General features: G+C 46.3%; 1 protein-coding gene across 1 annotated transcript in view; it reads left to right on the forward strand.

The window, feature by feature from the left end:
- LOC146869735 (uncharacterized) overlaps positions 1 to 13,573 on the forward strand; it is a 144,211-nt gene that overhangs the window by 83,302 nt on the left and 47,336 nt on the right. The window contains exon 9 of the mRNA XM_085613809.1: positions 209 to 304. Coding sequence (XP_085469935.1) covers positions 209 to 304 — 96 coding nt within the window. The remainder of the gene's footprint in view (positions 1 to 208; positions 305 to 13,573) is intronic.

A 13,573-nucleotide genomic window follows, 5' to 3' on the forward strand; every position in this document is an offset into this window, starting at 1 on the left:
GAGCTCTCTAGAAACAGTGTCATCAGTCCCACATTCAGTGACATTAAGCTTGGATCACCTCCACTACACCTTCATGGGTCACGCACTGGCATGCTGAACATTTCAGTAAGTGTACCAGGAAACCTTTATTGCAGCAGGGCCTGTAGTTGTTTGTGTTGTGTTCCATATTTGAAGTCTGTGATCTCATAAAATAATTGTTCTCTTCTAGAAAAAAAAACTTCTATGGAGTTCTACCATGATTGTGAGGAGTGCCTTCTCATGAGGACCGAAGACCACCATAAGGTGGCAGCTCTGTACTTGCTGAGTAAGTCTAACTGCGAACGACTGATTTGTAAGACGCTGGGCTCTGAAGTATAAACATGTGTAATTGGTACTTGGCAGGGCATGAACTGGTGAACAGGGATTGAGTGTCCTCTCTAAGGCTGAAGCAGTAGAAATGTAAGGTCGAGGTCCCCAACTCTACCAATCCTCCTGCTCAAAGGTTCTTCTCTCAGGTCACCGTGGCCGCATTCGCATACTGCAAACAGGGCCTCTTTGCTATGTATTATTATGAGTTCAAGCAAAAATTACATGGCACCAGCACTATGTAGACAGCCAAAAGATGAGGGTCTATGAGGCAGTGCAGAAGAGGGCCAATCTTATGCAACTGAGACTTAAGTCTACCTCAAACTGGACATGCCAGCCTGTACTGCTAGTCCGCGTCCCCTCTGAATGAACACAACAACAAAACATTTCCAGCTCTACAGTGTTTCATTACTGATCCTTAGTCCCTGGACACAGAGAGATCAAGGCACATTGTTACGGCATTTCGCTCAACCTTCTCTGTAATGAGCTTGTGTCATTGTATGAGTTTATCACATTATCAGTTGTCCAGCATTGACCTCCCCTCCACACCTGGGATCACATGTTCTCTAATTTTCTGCAAACTTTCTTAGCTATCTGTGATAGGAGCAACAAAGACCCTCAAACCATTGAAACTATTTCCTCCAAACCTAGAGGTAACAATGTGACTGCTCGCTCACACATTCCTCTTCACTCAGTTCCTACATATATTCAAAGGACAGAAGAGTTTTGGGGATGCAAACTAACAGCTGTACGCAGATGACACCCAGATCCATATCAAAATGTTTAAAGGGACTGAAGTTTACACACATGGTCCCAGATGCAGGTAAACATCTGGAGGTCTTAGACATGGATTCACTCAAATTCACAAACACCAAAATCCTACACATCATCTCAGGCACCCGTGCCATCCTCTTGAAGCCGGACTGACATGGGCCTTGTGACGTCTTGTAGGTTACACATTTACGTCTTGTGTTTACTTTTTGGTGCTCCCATATCATGTGTCTCCCAAGTCAATAGTGTGACAATGAAAAACAGCCTCCCGCCTGTGCCTCGTGTGAATCATCCTTTTGCTTGTGATGTTATTTTATGTAGGAGTTTTATAAAGTTGTATAAATCAGCTAGGACACTTCCAAACATTGGAACAGTAAGAAAGAATTGCAAGGCAACACAGGTTCTAAAAAACATGATCATCGGTGCTTACCTGATGCTAATATGAACCTAGACCTGGCACTCTTTGGCCACTCCCATGCTGAAGTTAGACCTATGGGAAAGCCTCTTTTTAGGACATTCCTGGACTGACTGCAACATTATTCTTATTGAAGTTGAGTGATAAAACTGTTGTATGGTTTCACACCATGGACAGCCTAGGTCCTTTCTTTGTTCTACAGTCACTTGAAGAAACATTGATGTAACAAGTGACCAGAGGATGTTTGAATATTCTTGGCTAGGACATAGAGGAGGGCCAGTTTCTAGAGGCAGATGAGACCATTGCGGCAGTATGGCCTGTGCATACTGCCCAGAGATCCTGCACTTTAAAGACTGGTGAGGATATTTTTGAATGCCAGCCTTTAGTGGGGCTAAGACCAGCCTGAGTAAGTTCCATTCCCTGGCAGTACATATGTAGCGTAATGCCGTAGTTGCATCAACTGATTTGGAGGTATGGATCCTGATAGTAACTCCGGATCAGCAGGAGTGACAGACACAGGTGGGAACATGCAGGAACAGCAGGTCTACAGATGCTACAGACATAGATAGCCACAGCAGCTGCTAGCCTGAAGCTGCGGAGAGGAAATGCAAAAGAGTGTAGGAACAAAAGACAAACTGGCATACCATGACCGCACGAGATACATGGCAGGAGCAGCAGTCCTACTGGCTCATCAACAGATGGGGTGGGCATCTCTCTGTGAGCTACCACCACAGGCTAGAGCAGAAGCTCTGCTGGTGTTCACTGCATGCAAAACTAGTATATCTACTTCAGTCGGTAGACACAGACAGGAAAAGCAGCACGAGTTACCATAAGACGATCAAAACTCCATAGGAGCTAGAGAGAGATAGGTAGAGCAACTTAACGTGAGTTGCAATGGGAGCAACACAAATCTGTAGGAGGTAGAGACTGGACAAACAGCTTGGCATGTGTTACAAAGGGTGTACCAAAAAAACGTAGTAGCTAGAGAGAGTAAGAGACAGGAAGACCAGCCTGGCATGATTTAGAAAGGATGGAGCAAAACTCTGTAGGAGCCAAAGAGAGACAGGAAGAGCATTGTGACATGAGTTACAAAGGGTGGGACAAAACTCCATAGGAGTTGGAGTGAGAGGATTTTTTTCAATTAAGGGAGATGTAGAAATTGGTTCTGTTGACAACAGCATTGATTTGAGGGATAAATTGAAGTTTCATTGAGCATAATAGGCTTGGTCCTATCCCAAGCCAATGATGATGGCCAAGACCAGCCTGTTACTTTTATTAGCAGAAGGTTACTCCTCAGAGAGCAGCATTGGAGTGCCATACAGAGAAAAACCATCGCTGTGGTTATGTCCCTGAAGAAGCTGAGGCCATACCTGTTTGGTTTTCACTTCACTGTTCAGACCGACCACAACCCTCAGATGGCTCGTGCAAATGAAAGGTGAAAACCCCAAACTGTTGAAGAGGTGCATATCCCTACAGGCAATGGACTTTACAGTGGAACACAGACCTGGGACTGACCATGCCAATGCAGATGGCCTTTCCAGATTCTTCCACTTAGACAATGAAGACTCTCTTGGGAAAGGTTAGTCTCATTCACTTTCGTTTGGGGGTGTGGGGACTGAATAGGAAAGTGCCACTTTTTGACATGGTCACCCACACATTTCGCGCTCTGGTACTGATGTTGATTGGTATTGCACTGTGTTCCTGCTGACCAGGCCTCAGTGCCTGTGCTCTTTCCCTAGACAACCAGACAAATTCTGAAATGTAACCCAATTGATAAGGACTTTAACACTCCTGTAAGTCCCTGGTAAATGGTGCCCCTGGTATCTGGGGCATGGGTACTAAAGAAGGCCTCTAAGGGCTGCACATTTATAATGCCACCCTAAGGGACCCACACACAAATTGCATGCAGTCTTCCATTGCAGTATGTGTGAAATCGTGCAACCCATTCCGAAAACACGACATTGTCCACTCACTGTGAGCAATGCCCAAGTACACCGCATGTACTATATGTAAGTCAGCCGCACCGCATGCCTTAGAGCCCTAATGCAGAGTGCATTATATTACATGTAAGGGCACATCTGCCTGAACAGATATGCCGCTGTGGGCTCCATTGCTAGACATTGCAAGTGAGCTGGAAGCCATTTTAAAGGTATGCACTGGTTACTTGTCATATGAGTTTCCCAGCTACATAATGGCTTCACTGAAAATACTGATGATTGGTATCAAACACCTTGTATGAGTAGTGGATTTATATGTACCCAGAGCGCACCTTAGATGTGCCCCTGAAAAACTACCACCCACTTAGTGTGCTATGTGACTGGTATCATCCAGCCTGCCCCCACAGAAGAGTTTATGACTCCCTGCAGGTGAGCGCCCATGCTCTCAGAGGCCAGGAACAATGCCTATCCAGCAGATGGTGATCACACCTCCTCCAGCAGCATGGCTAGTGAAATAAACATATCAAGACCAGAGGCTTCAAAGCCTCTGCCACCTTTGACATGTATGTATGGCTTCCCCCAGAACAGAGGAACACCACCCCCTATCCTGGGGCCAATTTGGCACCAGAGCAGGCGGGGGATTAGATATTCAGGAATCGTGTTTCACTTACAGGATAGTCTCACTCCTGAGGTGGGCTACCTAAAGTGGACAGAGAGAGAAGGTTTTCACCATCTTGGGTTTGTTAAAAATAGAGAATTCTGTGTCAGGGTTATGCCCACTCCCCACAGGAATCGGTCACTTAGTGGGTGTAGTCACCCCAGTGGTAAGTAGCCCATTAACTACTACCATATACTCCCCTAAACACCCCTAAATTGAGTATTTTCAGTCGGCCAAAGCAACAGCAACCTTGCATTCTGTACATAAATCACTAGGAACAACAATCTTGAAAAATATATCCAAATCAGTCCAAATCATTTTCGAAATAATCGTCGCTATATGAACCTCTTTATACCATTTCTCAGGTTCTTCTTGCAATTTTGGAAATCTTGTCGTAAAGGCATAACGATTATCCCTTGTCCAAAGCATATGCACATAATTTTCTCCATTAACTTGTAGGAAGCTGGCTCTCTATATAGTGCATTGAAACGAGATACACACACTCAATAAAGAAATCCAACACCAATTTATAAAATTAACACAGATTTTTATATGAATTTAGACACCAAGATCATCGTAATCCGGTAAGTACTTTTCAAGTTACCAGTTTTTAAGTCCTAATAAAATACACTTATACTGTGGGCTACAAGCAGTAATTATATGCTATGGGGAATAAACATATGGCGCATAGGGCCACTTAGCACCAACTTACAGGACTGTTTGCCTGGACTGCAAGGTCCAAAGTAACCCCTACAGGCCACCTCAGGCGGAACTGGGGTGCAGAGGTGCGTTTCAGAGTCAGGTGCCTCGTTCACTTCAATGGGAAACGGTCTTGTGGAAAAGAGGCTGCATGCAGGGACTGGGGGGGCCAGTCCAGTTGAACCCATAGGAGGGTTTGGGTCTCCAAGGTCTCTGACACACAGGGACACTGTTGGTTCACTGTCAGACGGCCTTGGGAGCTTGTGTGCAGTAATGCTTTGTTCGGCGGGGTCGCGCAGCGGGAGGCTCTGGAGGACCAGTCCGGCCAAACCCAAATGGGGGCTCAGCTCTAGAGGGTCTTTGGACCCCATTTGCGCAGTTGGTTCACTTGGACTCAGGCTGGGGACTTGGCTGCAGTGGTGCTTTCCTGTCTCGGTCGCCATGGTCAGAGGCTCACTCTCTTTATCGGTGACCTGGTGAAGAGGGGAAAACTGGGAAGCAGGGCCACTCTTGAAGTTGGCCCTGTGGATCCTGATGTCCCTTGAAGGCAGGTCTGTGTTTGTGATGCTGGAGTCCAGATTAGACCACCAATAAGCCTTAGTTGCTTCAATTGCTCTGGTACCCAGGGTATTGGTGCTCGGCGGCTCCTGGGGGTCCAGGCATCTCCAAACTTGTCAAGGAGACGGATCTAACCTCCTGGAGCAGGAAGATCTTCCCATGTCACTCTGCTCTTTCAGTGGCCCCCGATGGCCGGCAACACAGTGAAATGCGTTTCAGTGCCTGTAGATGCAGGGGAGCAGCTCCTCTACTCCAAGGGAGATTTGTTCTGGTGGTTTAGATGCTGGGCAGTCCTCCAATGGCTTTGGGAAGGATGTCCAGCTCTTTGCAGAGTCGGTCCCAGCGATGATCGAAGTGCAAGCAGCCTGGCAGGGTTTTGCACCAATCTTTGGTGCAGGGCTTCAGTGTTTGCTCTTTCTTCCTCTGTTTCCAGTAGTTGAATTGATTTCCTGGTGTCAAGGGGCCACCTAAACACTCAATTTGAGGCATCAAGGCGAGTGAAAGGTAGTAGCCAATGGGGTATTTACCCCTGGGGTCACTATCCCCCTAGATGACCACCTCCTGTGGGAAGGGGGCATCATCCTGTTCTAGAGTTCCTAATTCCACCATACACAAGATGATAAAATCCTTTCTTTTGTATTCACTTTAGGATGCCCACCCTACAGGTGTGCCCAGCCTGGTAGTGCAACATCCCTCGTGACTATCTAATTTCCCTTCTGTCCTGGTGCCAAATAGACCTCAGGTCTGGGGGATACCTGGGTCACATATCAAAGCAGCAGAGGCTTTGAAGCCTCTGGCATGGACATGCTAATTCACTAGCCTTCCTGCTGGAGGAGGTAATAACACCTCCTGCTAGAGCAGGCATTTTTCCTGACCTCCTGAGAGCATGGGCTTTCACATGCAGGGGTCAGAAACCTGTCTATGGTGGCAGGCTGGAAGAATTAGGTCAGCCAGCACACTATTAGAATAGCAAGGTTTCGGGGGGCACCTCTGAGGTGCCCTCTGGGTGCATGTCATAATAAATCTGGTGCTGGCTTCAGAACAGACGTATTAAGGCAAGATGTTTGATACCAAACACCATAGGTTTCAATGAAGCCATTATGTAGCTGGGTAACACGTTTTGACCAGTGCCCAGTACATACCATAAGATGGCTTCCCTATTCACTTGCCATATATGGTAATAGAACCTTACATCACAGGGGCATACCTGCTCATGCCGATATGTCCTCACATGAAATATAATGCACCCTGCTTTAGGGCTGAAGGAGTAACTTACATATATTAAATGCAGTGACTTCTGCATTGCACACAGGAGTGTGCTGTGTCATGTGTTTACTTATGCTTTGCACCATGTCACGCAGCCTGCAATGGCAGTCTGTGTGGAATTTGGGTGTGGGTCCCTTAGGGTGGCATAAGATATGCTGCAGCCCTTAGAGGACCCTCTTTAGTACCCATGCCCTAGGTACCTGGGGTACCATTTAACAGGGTCGTACAGGGGTGCTAAAGTCCTCTGCCAATTGCAAAACAATCAGACATCACCTTGTGTTAAGGAAAGAACACTGGCACTTAAGTCTGGTTGTAGGCTTCAGTGAACTGCTTCCCTCCACCACCGCAAGCAATGCCGTCTCCGTGCTCTGCCAAGGGCGGAAGCCTGTTTGGGATGGGTGTAGTAAATTAAAAGTTTCGAGAAAAGTTGAGAGAATGTGATTAACGTATCTTTCCGTGATTTTTGCAATCCCGGCAGAAGGGAGATAGGGCGATAGTTGCCAAGGTCTGCAGGGTCCAGCTGCAGCTTCTTGAGTATTGTTTTGACCATCGCTCCTTTCCAGCTAGGAGGGACTGTTCCTGTGCTAAGTGAAGTGTTGATAACCTGGGTGATTGTGGGGACAATGGTGGATGTTGCCTTTAATAAAATGCTCATAGGGGCTCGGTCTCTAGGTGATCCACTTTTAACAGTCGACATTAGAGTCAGGAGAGTTTCCATGGGGAGCAGAAGGAAGAGCTCCAGGCGATGAGTAGTGGAGGGGGGATCGAGAGGAGAGTTGGTACACAAAGGGTCGATATATGGAGGGTTTTGATGATTTTCTGAATTTTTGTATCAAAGAATTCAGCCTGCTTTTCGCAGAGGGTACCGTGAGGATCTGAGGGAGCCGGAGGGATTGGACTTTTGAGGAGCCTTTTTATAATAGAAAAGGTCTCTCTTGGAGAATTGGAGGCTAGCTGGATTTTTTCCTCATAAAAGGACGCCTGAGCTTTCCTCATCTCTGCTCTATATTTACAAATGGCCTTTTTGTAGGTGGTCTTACTGTCGGGTGCAAAGTCTTTCCTCCACCGTCTTTCTAATATTTTACAACTTTGTTTCAAAGCGCGTAGTTCGGCGGAGTACCAGGGCGATCTTTGTGAACCGTTCTTTTTTATGATCCAGGCTTTAGGAAGGACCTGGTCCAGTCAATCCTCTATCCAGCTGAAAGAATTATTATACATTTCAACTGGCCAGGGGACCGACGGGGGTCTATGAATTTCCAATTCTTGGATCCAGTTTTCCTGGGGAAGCCTGGACATGGGATGAATGAGGGTCCGTGTGGGCTGGGAGAGGGGAGTAGAAGTTTGAGGATGCCAGACTAAGGGCACCAGGTGGTGGTCCGACCAGGGAATGGGGATAGGATCGCTTCCCTGGATATTCTCCAAGTTAGAAAACACAGGATCAAGACAGTGTCCATGCTCATGTGTAGGTAGGCGAACTTTTTGCCACAGCTGGAGTGCCTCAAGGTCGTTAGCTAGTTCATCTGCTGCAGTAGCTCCTGGATCTTTGAAGTGTAAGTTCAAATCTCCAAGGAGCGTGAAATTCACAGCTGTTCCGGCTAAGTCAATGGCTGTTTCTAACAGGGAGTTACAAAAGGAGCCGACCGCACCAGGGGGGCGGTAGATCAGAATGCCTGAGAGCGAAAGGAGAGGGGAAAATTCCAAAATGAAATGTACATTCTCACACTTCCGGAGAGGACTGCCGAGTAGGCGGCAGGTGAGTTGGTCCTTGTAAATGATCGCGATGCCTCCACCTTTGCTAGTGGTTCTATCTACCCTTTGAATAACATACCCATGGGGCAGAGTTTCCACTATGTCGGGATCGAAGCTAGCATTGAGCCAGGTTTCAGTTAGAAATAGAGCCTCTGGGGTGAGGTCTTGAAGTAAGATTGAAATTTCCGTAGCGTGCTTGGGGAGGGATCTACAATTTAAAAGCAAAATGCTGTGTGCAGCACTTGATGGGGAGGTGGCAGGAAATGGGGGGTGAAAGTGAAAGGGCAGTAGGGACACTTGGATAAACAGTTTTCTGAGCGCATATGGTGGAGGCAGATGGCCTTGGGCTCGCTATTTAACTGCTGCAGTTGTGCACAGGAATATCTGATGCGTGCTGATGTGAAAGATGCAGGTATCCTGGTCCCTGGACCCGGTCGGGCGCAGACGGACTTGCCTTATGCGTGCCTTTGGTGCACCAGCGGCGTGCCCGCTGCACGGTCGCTTCATGGGTTGGATTTATGCTACTTCCTCCGATGCCAGGTGCAGCAACTTGACCGCTGCCCCGTGCGTCTGAAGTGCTATGGACCGGAAGTGATGCATGGGACCTTCCTACCCGCCAAGCATTGAACACAGCTCGTACCGGGATGTTAGTTTCCCCGTGCAAGTGCCCAGAAACCACAGCAGTGCAAAGAGCAAATGTGCAAAATCATCAAGTGAGCAAAATAAATTTAAAAGCAGCAAGAGTAAAACAGTATTTCAAGTAGTATTTAAAAAAGGTTGAAACGAGCCCCTCTGACCGTGCCCCCCCGAGGATGGCACCGTAATGAGAGTTTAGTCAAAATAATCCAAACCCTTCACAAAACAAGCTTAAGAGCAACAACCAATCCCAGTGAGGCTATGGCAAAGGTCAACTGATCACAGCATGGTATTTACACTATCCAACCAATGACAGTGTGACTCTGTGGTGATGCCTCACCAATCCTAGCGCGACTCTTCTGCTGACTAACCAATCTGTGCGCGACTTATTCATGAACAGGAAAACAATTTTACAGCTTTTGTCAAAGAACACACACTAATAAAGGTAAATACATCTTCTCTGCTTAGACTAAACAGGAGATAATCAGCAGGTTAAAATAAAATGTATCTTGCAAAGAACATAAACAAGACTGGTATCTCCACACCAGTTGTCAATCTCAATTCAGACTAAAGCAGATTCCTGTCTGGCTCCAATCCATCCCTGGTCAGTGTATTTACCCCGGAGCATGAAGAGCCTATAGACCCAACTAAATTAGACGCGCAAACCATGGAAAAAGCAACTTGTTCATTCAAAGAAATCCCTAACCATGGGTATGCAGCACCTCACAAAACAAACTACCTTTTCTGCAGGCCTGTTCAACAACAATATCCAGAAATTTTGGATTTTGACGAATCCGATTACCAAACCAGTTAATACTAAAAACCAATACTTCTTTGATGCAAATCAGAAATGAGAGCAACACATCAACACCATAGGGTTTGAAACACCAATTGAAACCAAAATGAACACCAAACATCCCACAACCCTGTATGTAGCATAACAATCCATCCTGAAACACAGGCACCACGGGGGACTGAGGGAGGGGGAGGGCATCTATACTTTTCATGGGGGTTAGGGGTAGGTTTTAGTTATGCAGGTTTTTGGTTTATTTGACGCATAACTCTGGAAAGATTTGTATATCCTTGTACTGTGCACGGTATAGGTGGCGGGGGGCTTTTGATTAATCCTCAGGGAGTATGCTGATAAATATTGTGTACGGATTTGTAGGTGTTTGTACAAAAACTTAATACAATGTGTGTTAAAAAAAAAAAAATGAAACACAGGCACCACATTATCTCAAAAACACACAACACTCTCAATTGCAAAATCATTCTGCCCTATTCATACTAACAATCCTCTTTGCTCAGGAACAGAACTGCAAGTCAGAAGCTCGAAAATTCAACAACACTACGCACATGGCAATAGGTCTCGCATTTGCGAGCGTTTGAGCTATTGGCATTGTAAAAACCAATGCCTTTTATTTATGTATTTTAAAAACCTGCAAGTGGTGTGTAAACATGCACTTTGAATTTACAGTTGTTGCTTCAGCAACGCTGGCAGTAACTACACCTCTTTTGCTGCCAGCCATGCTTTTCATAAGCAAGGACTAGAAGTAAACAAGCATCCAAGGACGCAGTTGAAGTGCATTAGGTAAACTGTGGGAACCTCGGGGCATATTATCAAGAAACAGTGTTAAAATTATCGCCGCTTTAGCGGCAGAACACTGCCGCTAAAGCGGCGATAACGGGCTTGATAATATGCCGCAGAGAATTCCCATAGAAGCCCATGTTCTGGTGCCAACATGGGCTTCTATTGGAATTATCACGGGCATATTATCAAGCCCATTATCGCCGCTTTAGCTGCAGTTTTCTGCCGCTACAGCGGCGATAATTTTAACGCCGTGCTTGATAATATGCCCCTGTGACGCTATGCCACATCCTCTCCCTACGATCTTGGCATGGTTTTCATGGTCTGAGGTCATTAATGTTAGCATGTTTCCTAGGAGGTTGCTTAATGCAATAAATGTATAATGTACAATACTTTCATGTAGGGCTGTTTCATGTTATACATAAGTACTTTCAGAGTCCCTTGGGCACATAGTAAACTCCGATTTTAGAAACTTTTTTTAGACCACAACATGGAGGGGCAGACTGGGCAGGGTCCATACACAATTGCTGCATATTTTTGTTTGACCTAAAAAGCATGTTTAAACACGGGACTGTGGTGCTGCATAAAATAACCTTTTAAAGACAAATGAAGGCCTGGCTCTATTGCAGTTGATGGCAGCCCTTCAATTTGTGGCTATAGAGTAAATACTAGGTTAATGAGCCATGACCTTTAGATCGCTGCGGATATCAGCGGCGAGCGACAACTCGTTCTGCACCACACTGCTCCCAGTGCAATCAACAGCAAAGCTGCAGCTGTAACAAAAAAATTTAGACTGAATACCACATCTGGAAGACAGCGCATGCGTGCCTAGGCGAGAACTGAAAATTATGTTTTGATGTCAGTGAGGCACTAACTTTGCTGAGCTGATAAATCATAATGTGCAAATAAGAAAATTACCAACCCCATAGGGCCTCACACACCACTGTCTTGGTTAGATGTTAACCCACCTCGGAATCGCTGATCTCAGTCAAGGAAAGACAAGCTGTGTGCGCAGTGACTGAAGTGATTACAGAGGTATGCACAGTGATGTGAAGTGGACACAAACAGGCATAGCCTCTAAAAATACAGGTATGCTCGGAGAGATGTGATGAGAAGGCAAGGTAGATAGACTTTGAGAGGTGAATGCGGAAAGAGAGGTTAAATGAAGACAGCGACCAAGCCCTTGATGCGTGATGTATGTGCAGAGAGATGTGAAGGGAACGCTGGGAGACTGAATCTCTGATGAGAAATGTATATGCAGAGAATGTGAAGTGAAGACGGAGCTATGATCTGTTAGGGTGAGAGATGAATGAGCAGCGAGATGTGACATGAACACAGGAGCACGGCATCTGATGAGAGGTGTGTGCACAGAGGGAAGGTCTCTGTTCTCGAGACACTTGAGTACGGTCTCTGGTGGTCCTCCCTGATAGGAGTGTGCACACGGAGGGCTGGTCTCGTCTTATGCCATTTGAAAAGTGTACGCACAGCTGGGAGGCTTCGTAATAGGGAAGAAAATGATGCTCCTCGTTTTAGGAAAAGAAAGTGCACTAAACGGAGAGTGAGGGTGGGCACCCTTATTAAAAGGAAAGATTTAGCAGATGCAACTGCGGACTCCACAGCCTATGAGCCAGAAACGGTTCCTTTGCTGTTTAATACAAAGCTTTTGCGTGCCAGTATCGCGTGTGAAAACATACATTGTATGCGGCAAAGCTCAATCTCTGGATTTAATGATTGCTCTTGCCAAATCCCTTTGGTTTAAAAAAAATAAGTGCCAATCGGAGTGTCTTTCTGTCCTATAGCACTGGGGAAACCTTATGGATAAACCGTAACAGTCACAATAACAACAAGGACAAGGTGCAGTAACACAGGCTGTTCCTAGGTGTCCCTGTGAAGCATGACACCTGCAAGGGTGTGTGAGGGCATTATTATCCGACAAATGGATTACCAATTCCCAATACAAAGTGGATACAATTGGTTCTAGCCTTCCACCTGACTCTTCTCCCTTCTTTCAATTTTGAGGAACAGCGGAAACTTCCTTTGTGAGTTTGCATACCCCAGGGGCACCTTTTCCTGCTGGACCTCCCGTTCCCCTGAGTACGGAAATAGCCCCTCTCTGTCCCCCCTTTTTTGTAATCCCTGTGGGTGCAGTGCCTTATGTTGATAATAGAGGTTTGTTTATAACTCCACAGGGACACCTGGTAACAGCCTGTGGTAATGCACCCTTTCCTTGCTTTGTGGATGGGGGAGACACAGCGCCGAAGCCGAAGGAGTTGTGTGCGTGGGAACATACATTTAATAATAGCGAAAGATAATGCGTTTGAGAAAATAAGAGACAAGGCTGATGGCAGCAGTGGGATGTCAGGAGGGCTGCGGCATGCTTTTGCCTGACAGATCCGGTATTCTGGTAGTTGGCAATGTCTTTCTATGTAATAAAAGTGCACCGCAGTCATCCTCATGACCTGCCTGCAGCCGTGTTACCGAGAACTCTGCAGTCATGAAGTCTGTCTGCTCAGGTGTTTTGTGCGTTAGTGCGCTAACTTCTTTTGGGTCAGGGTGCCTTGACTTAGAGCAAGGGGGAGGCTGCAGGTAGTTGGACGGACAAACACGAACCACCATCTTGTGCTGCAGTCAATATGTTCTCGGCTAGGACACCATTCATTCCGCACCTGGACTCCGGAGCATGTATCACACAACACAAGCCCACCCTATCAACCCACAACAGGCATGCAGGAAGCATGGGCGAAGGGTCCCTTTTATTAATGAAAAAAACAAAGCTTTAAGTGTGGAGGAGTGGAAAAACAAACAAACAATTAACAGCACGGCGCTCATGACGAGCGCTGTGCTGAATATGGATGATTAACAGCGCGGTGCTTGTGACGAGCTTTGTGCTCATTATGTATGTAAATATGTATGTTATGCTGTAACTCAGTATGCTGGTCTGCAAAAAACGT

The sequence above is a fragment of the Triturus cristatus genome, chromosome 1_1 (assembly GCF_964204655.1).
Source record: "Triturus cristatus chromosome 1_1, aTriCri1.1, whole genome shotgun sequence".
Lineage (NCBI taxonomy): Eukaryota > Metazoa > Chordata > Amphibia > Caudata > Salamandridae > Triturus > Triturus cristatus.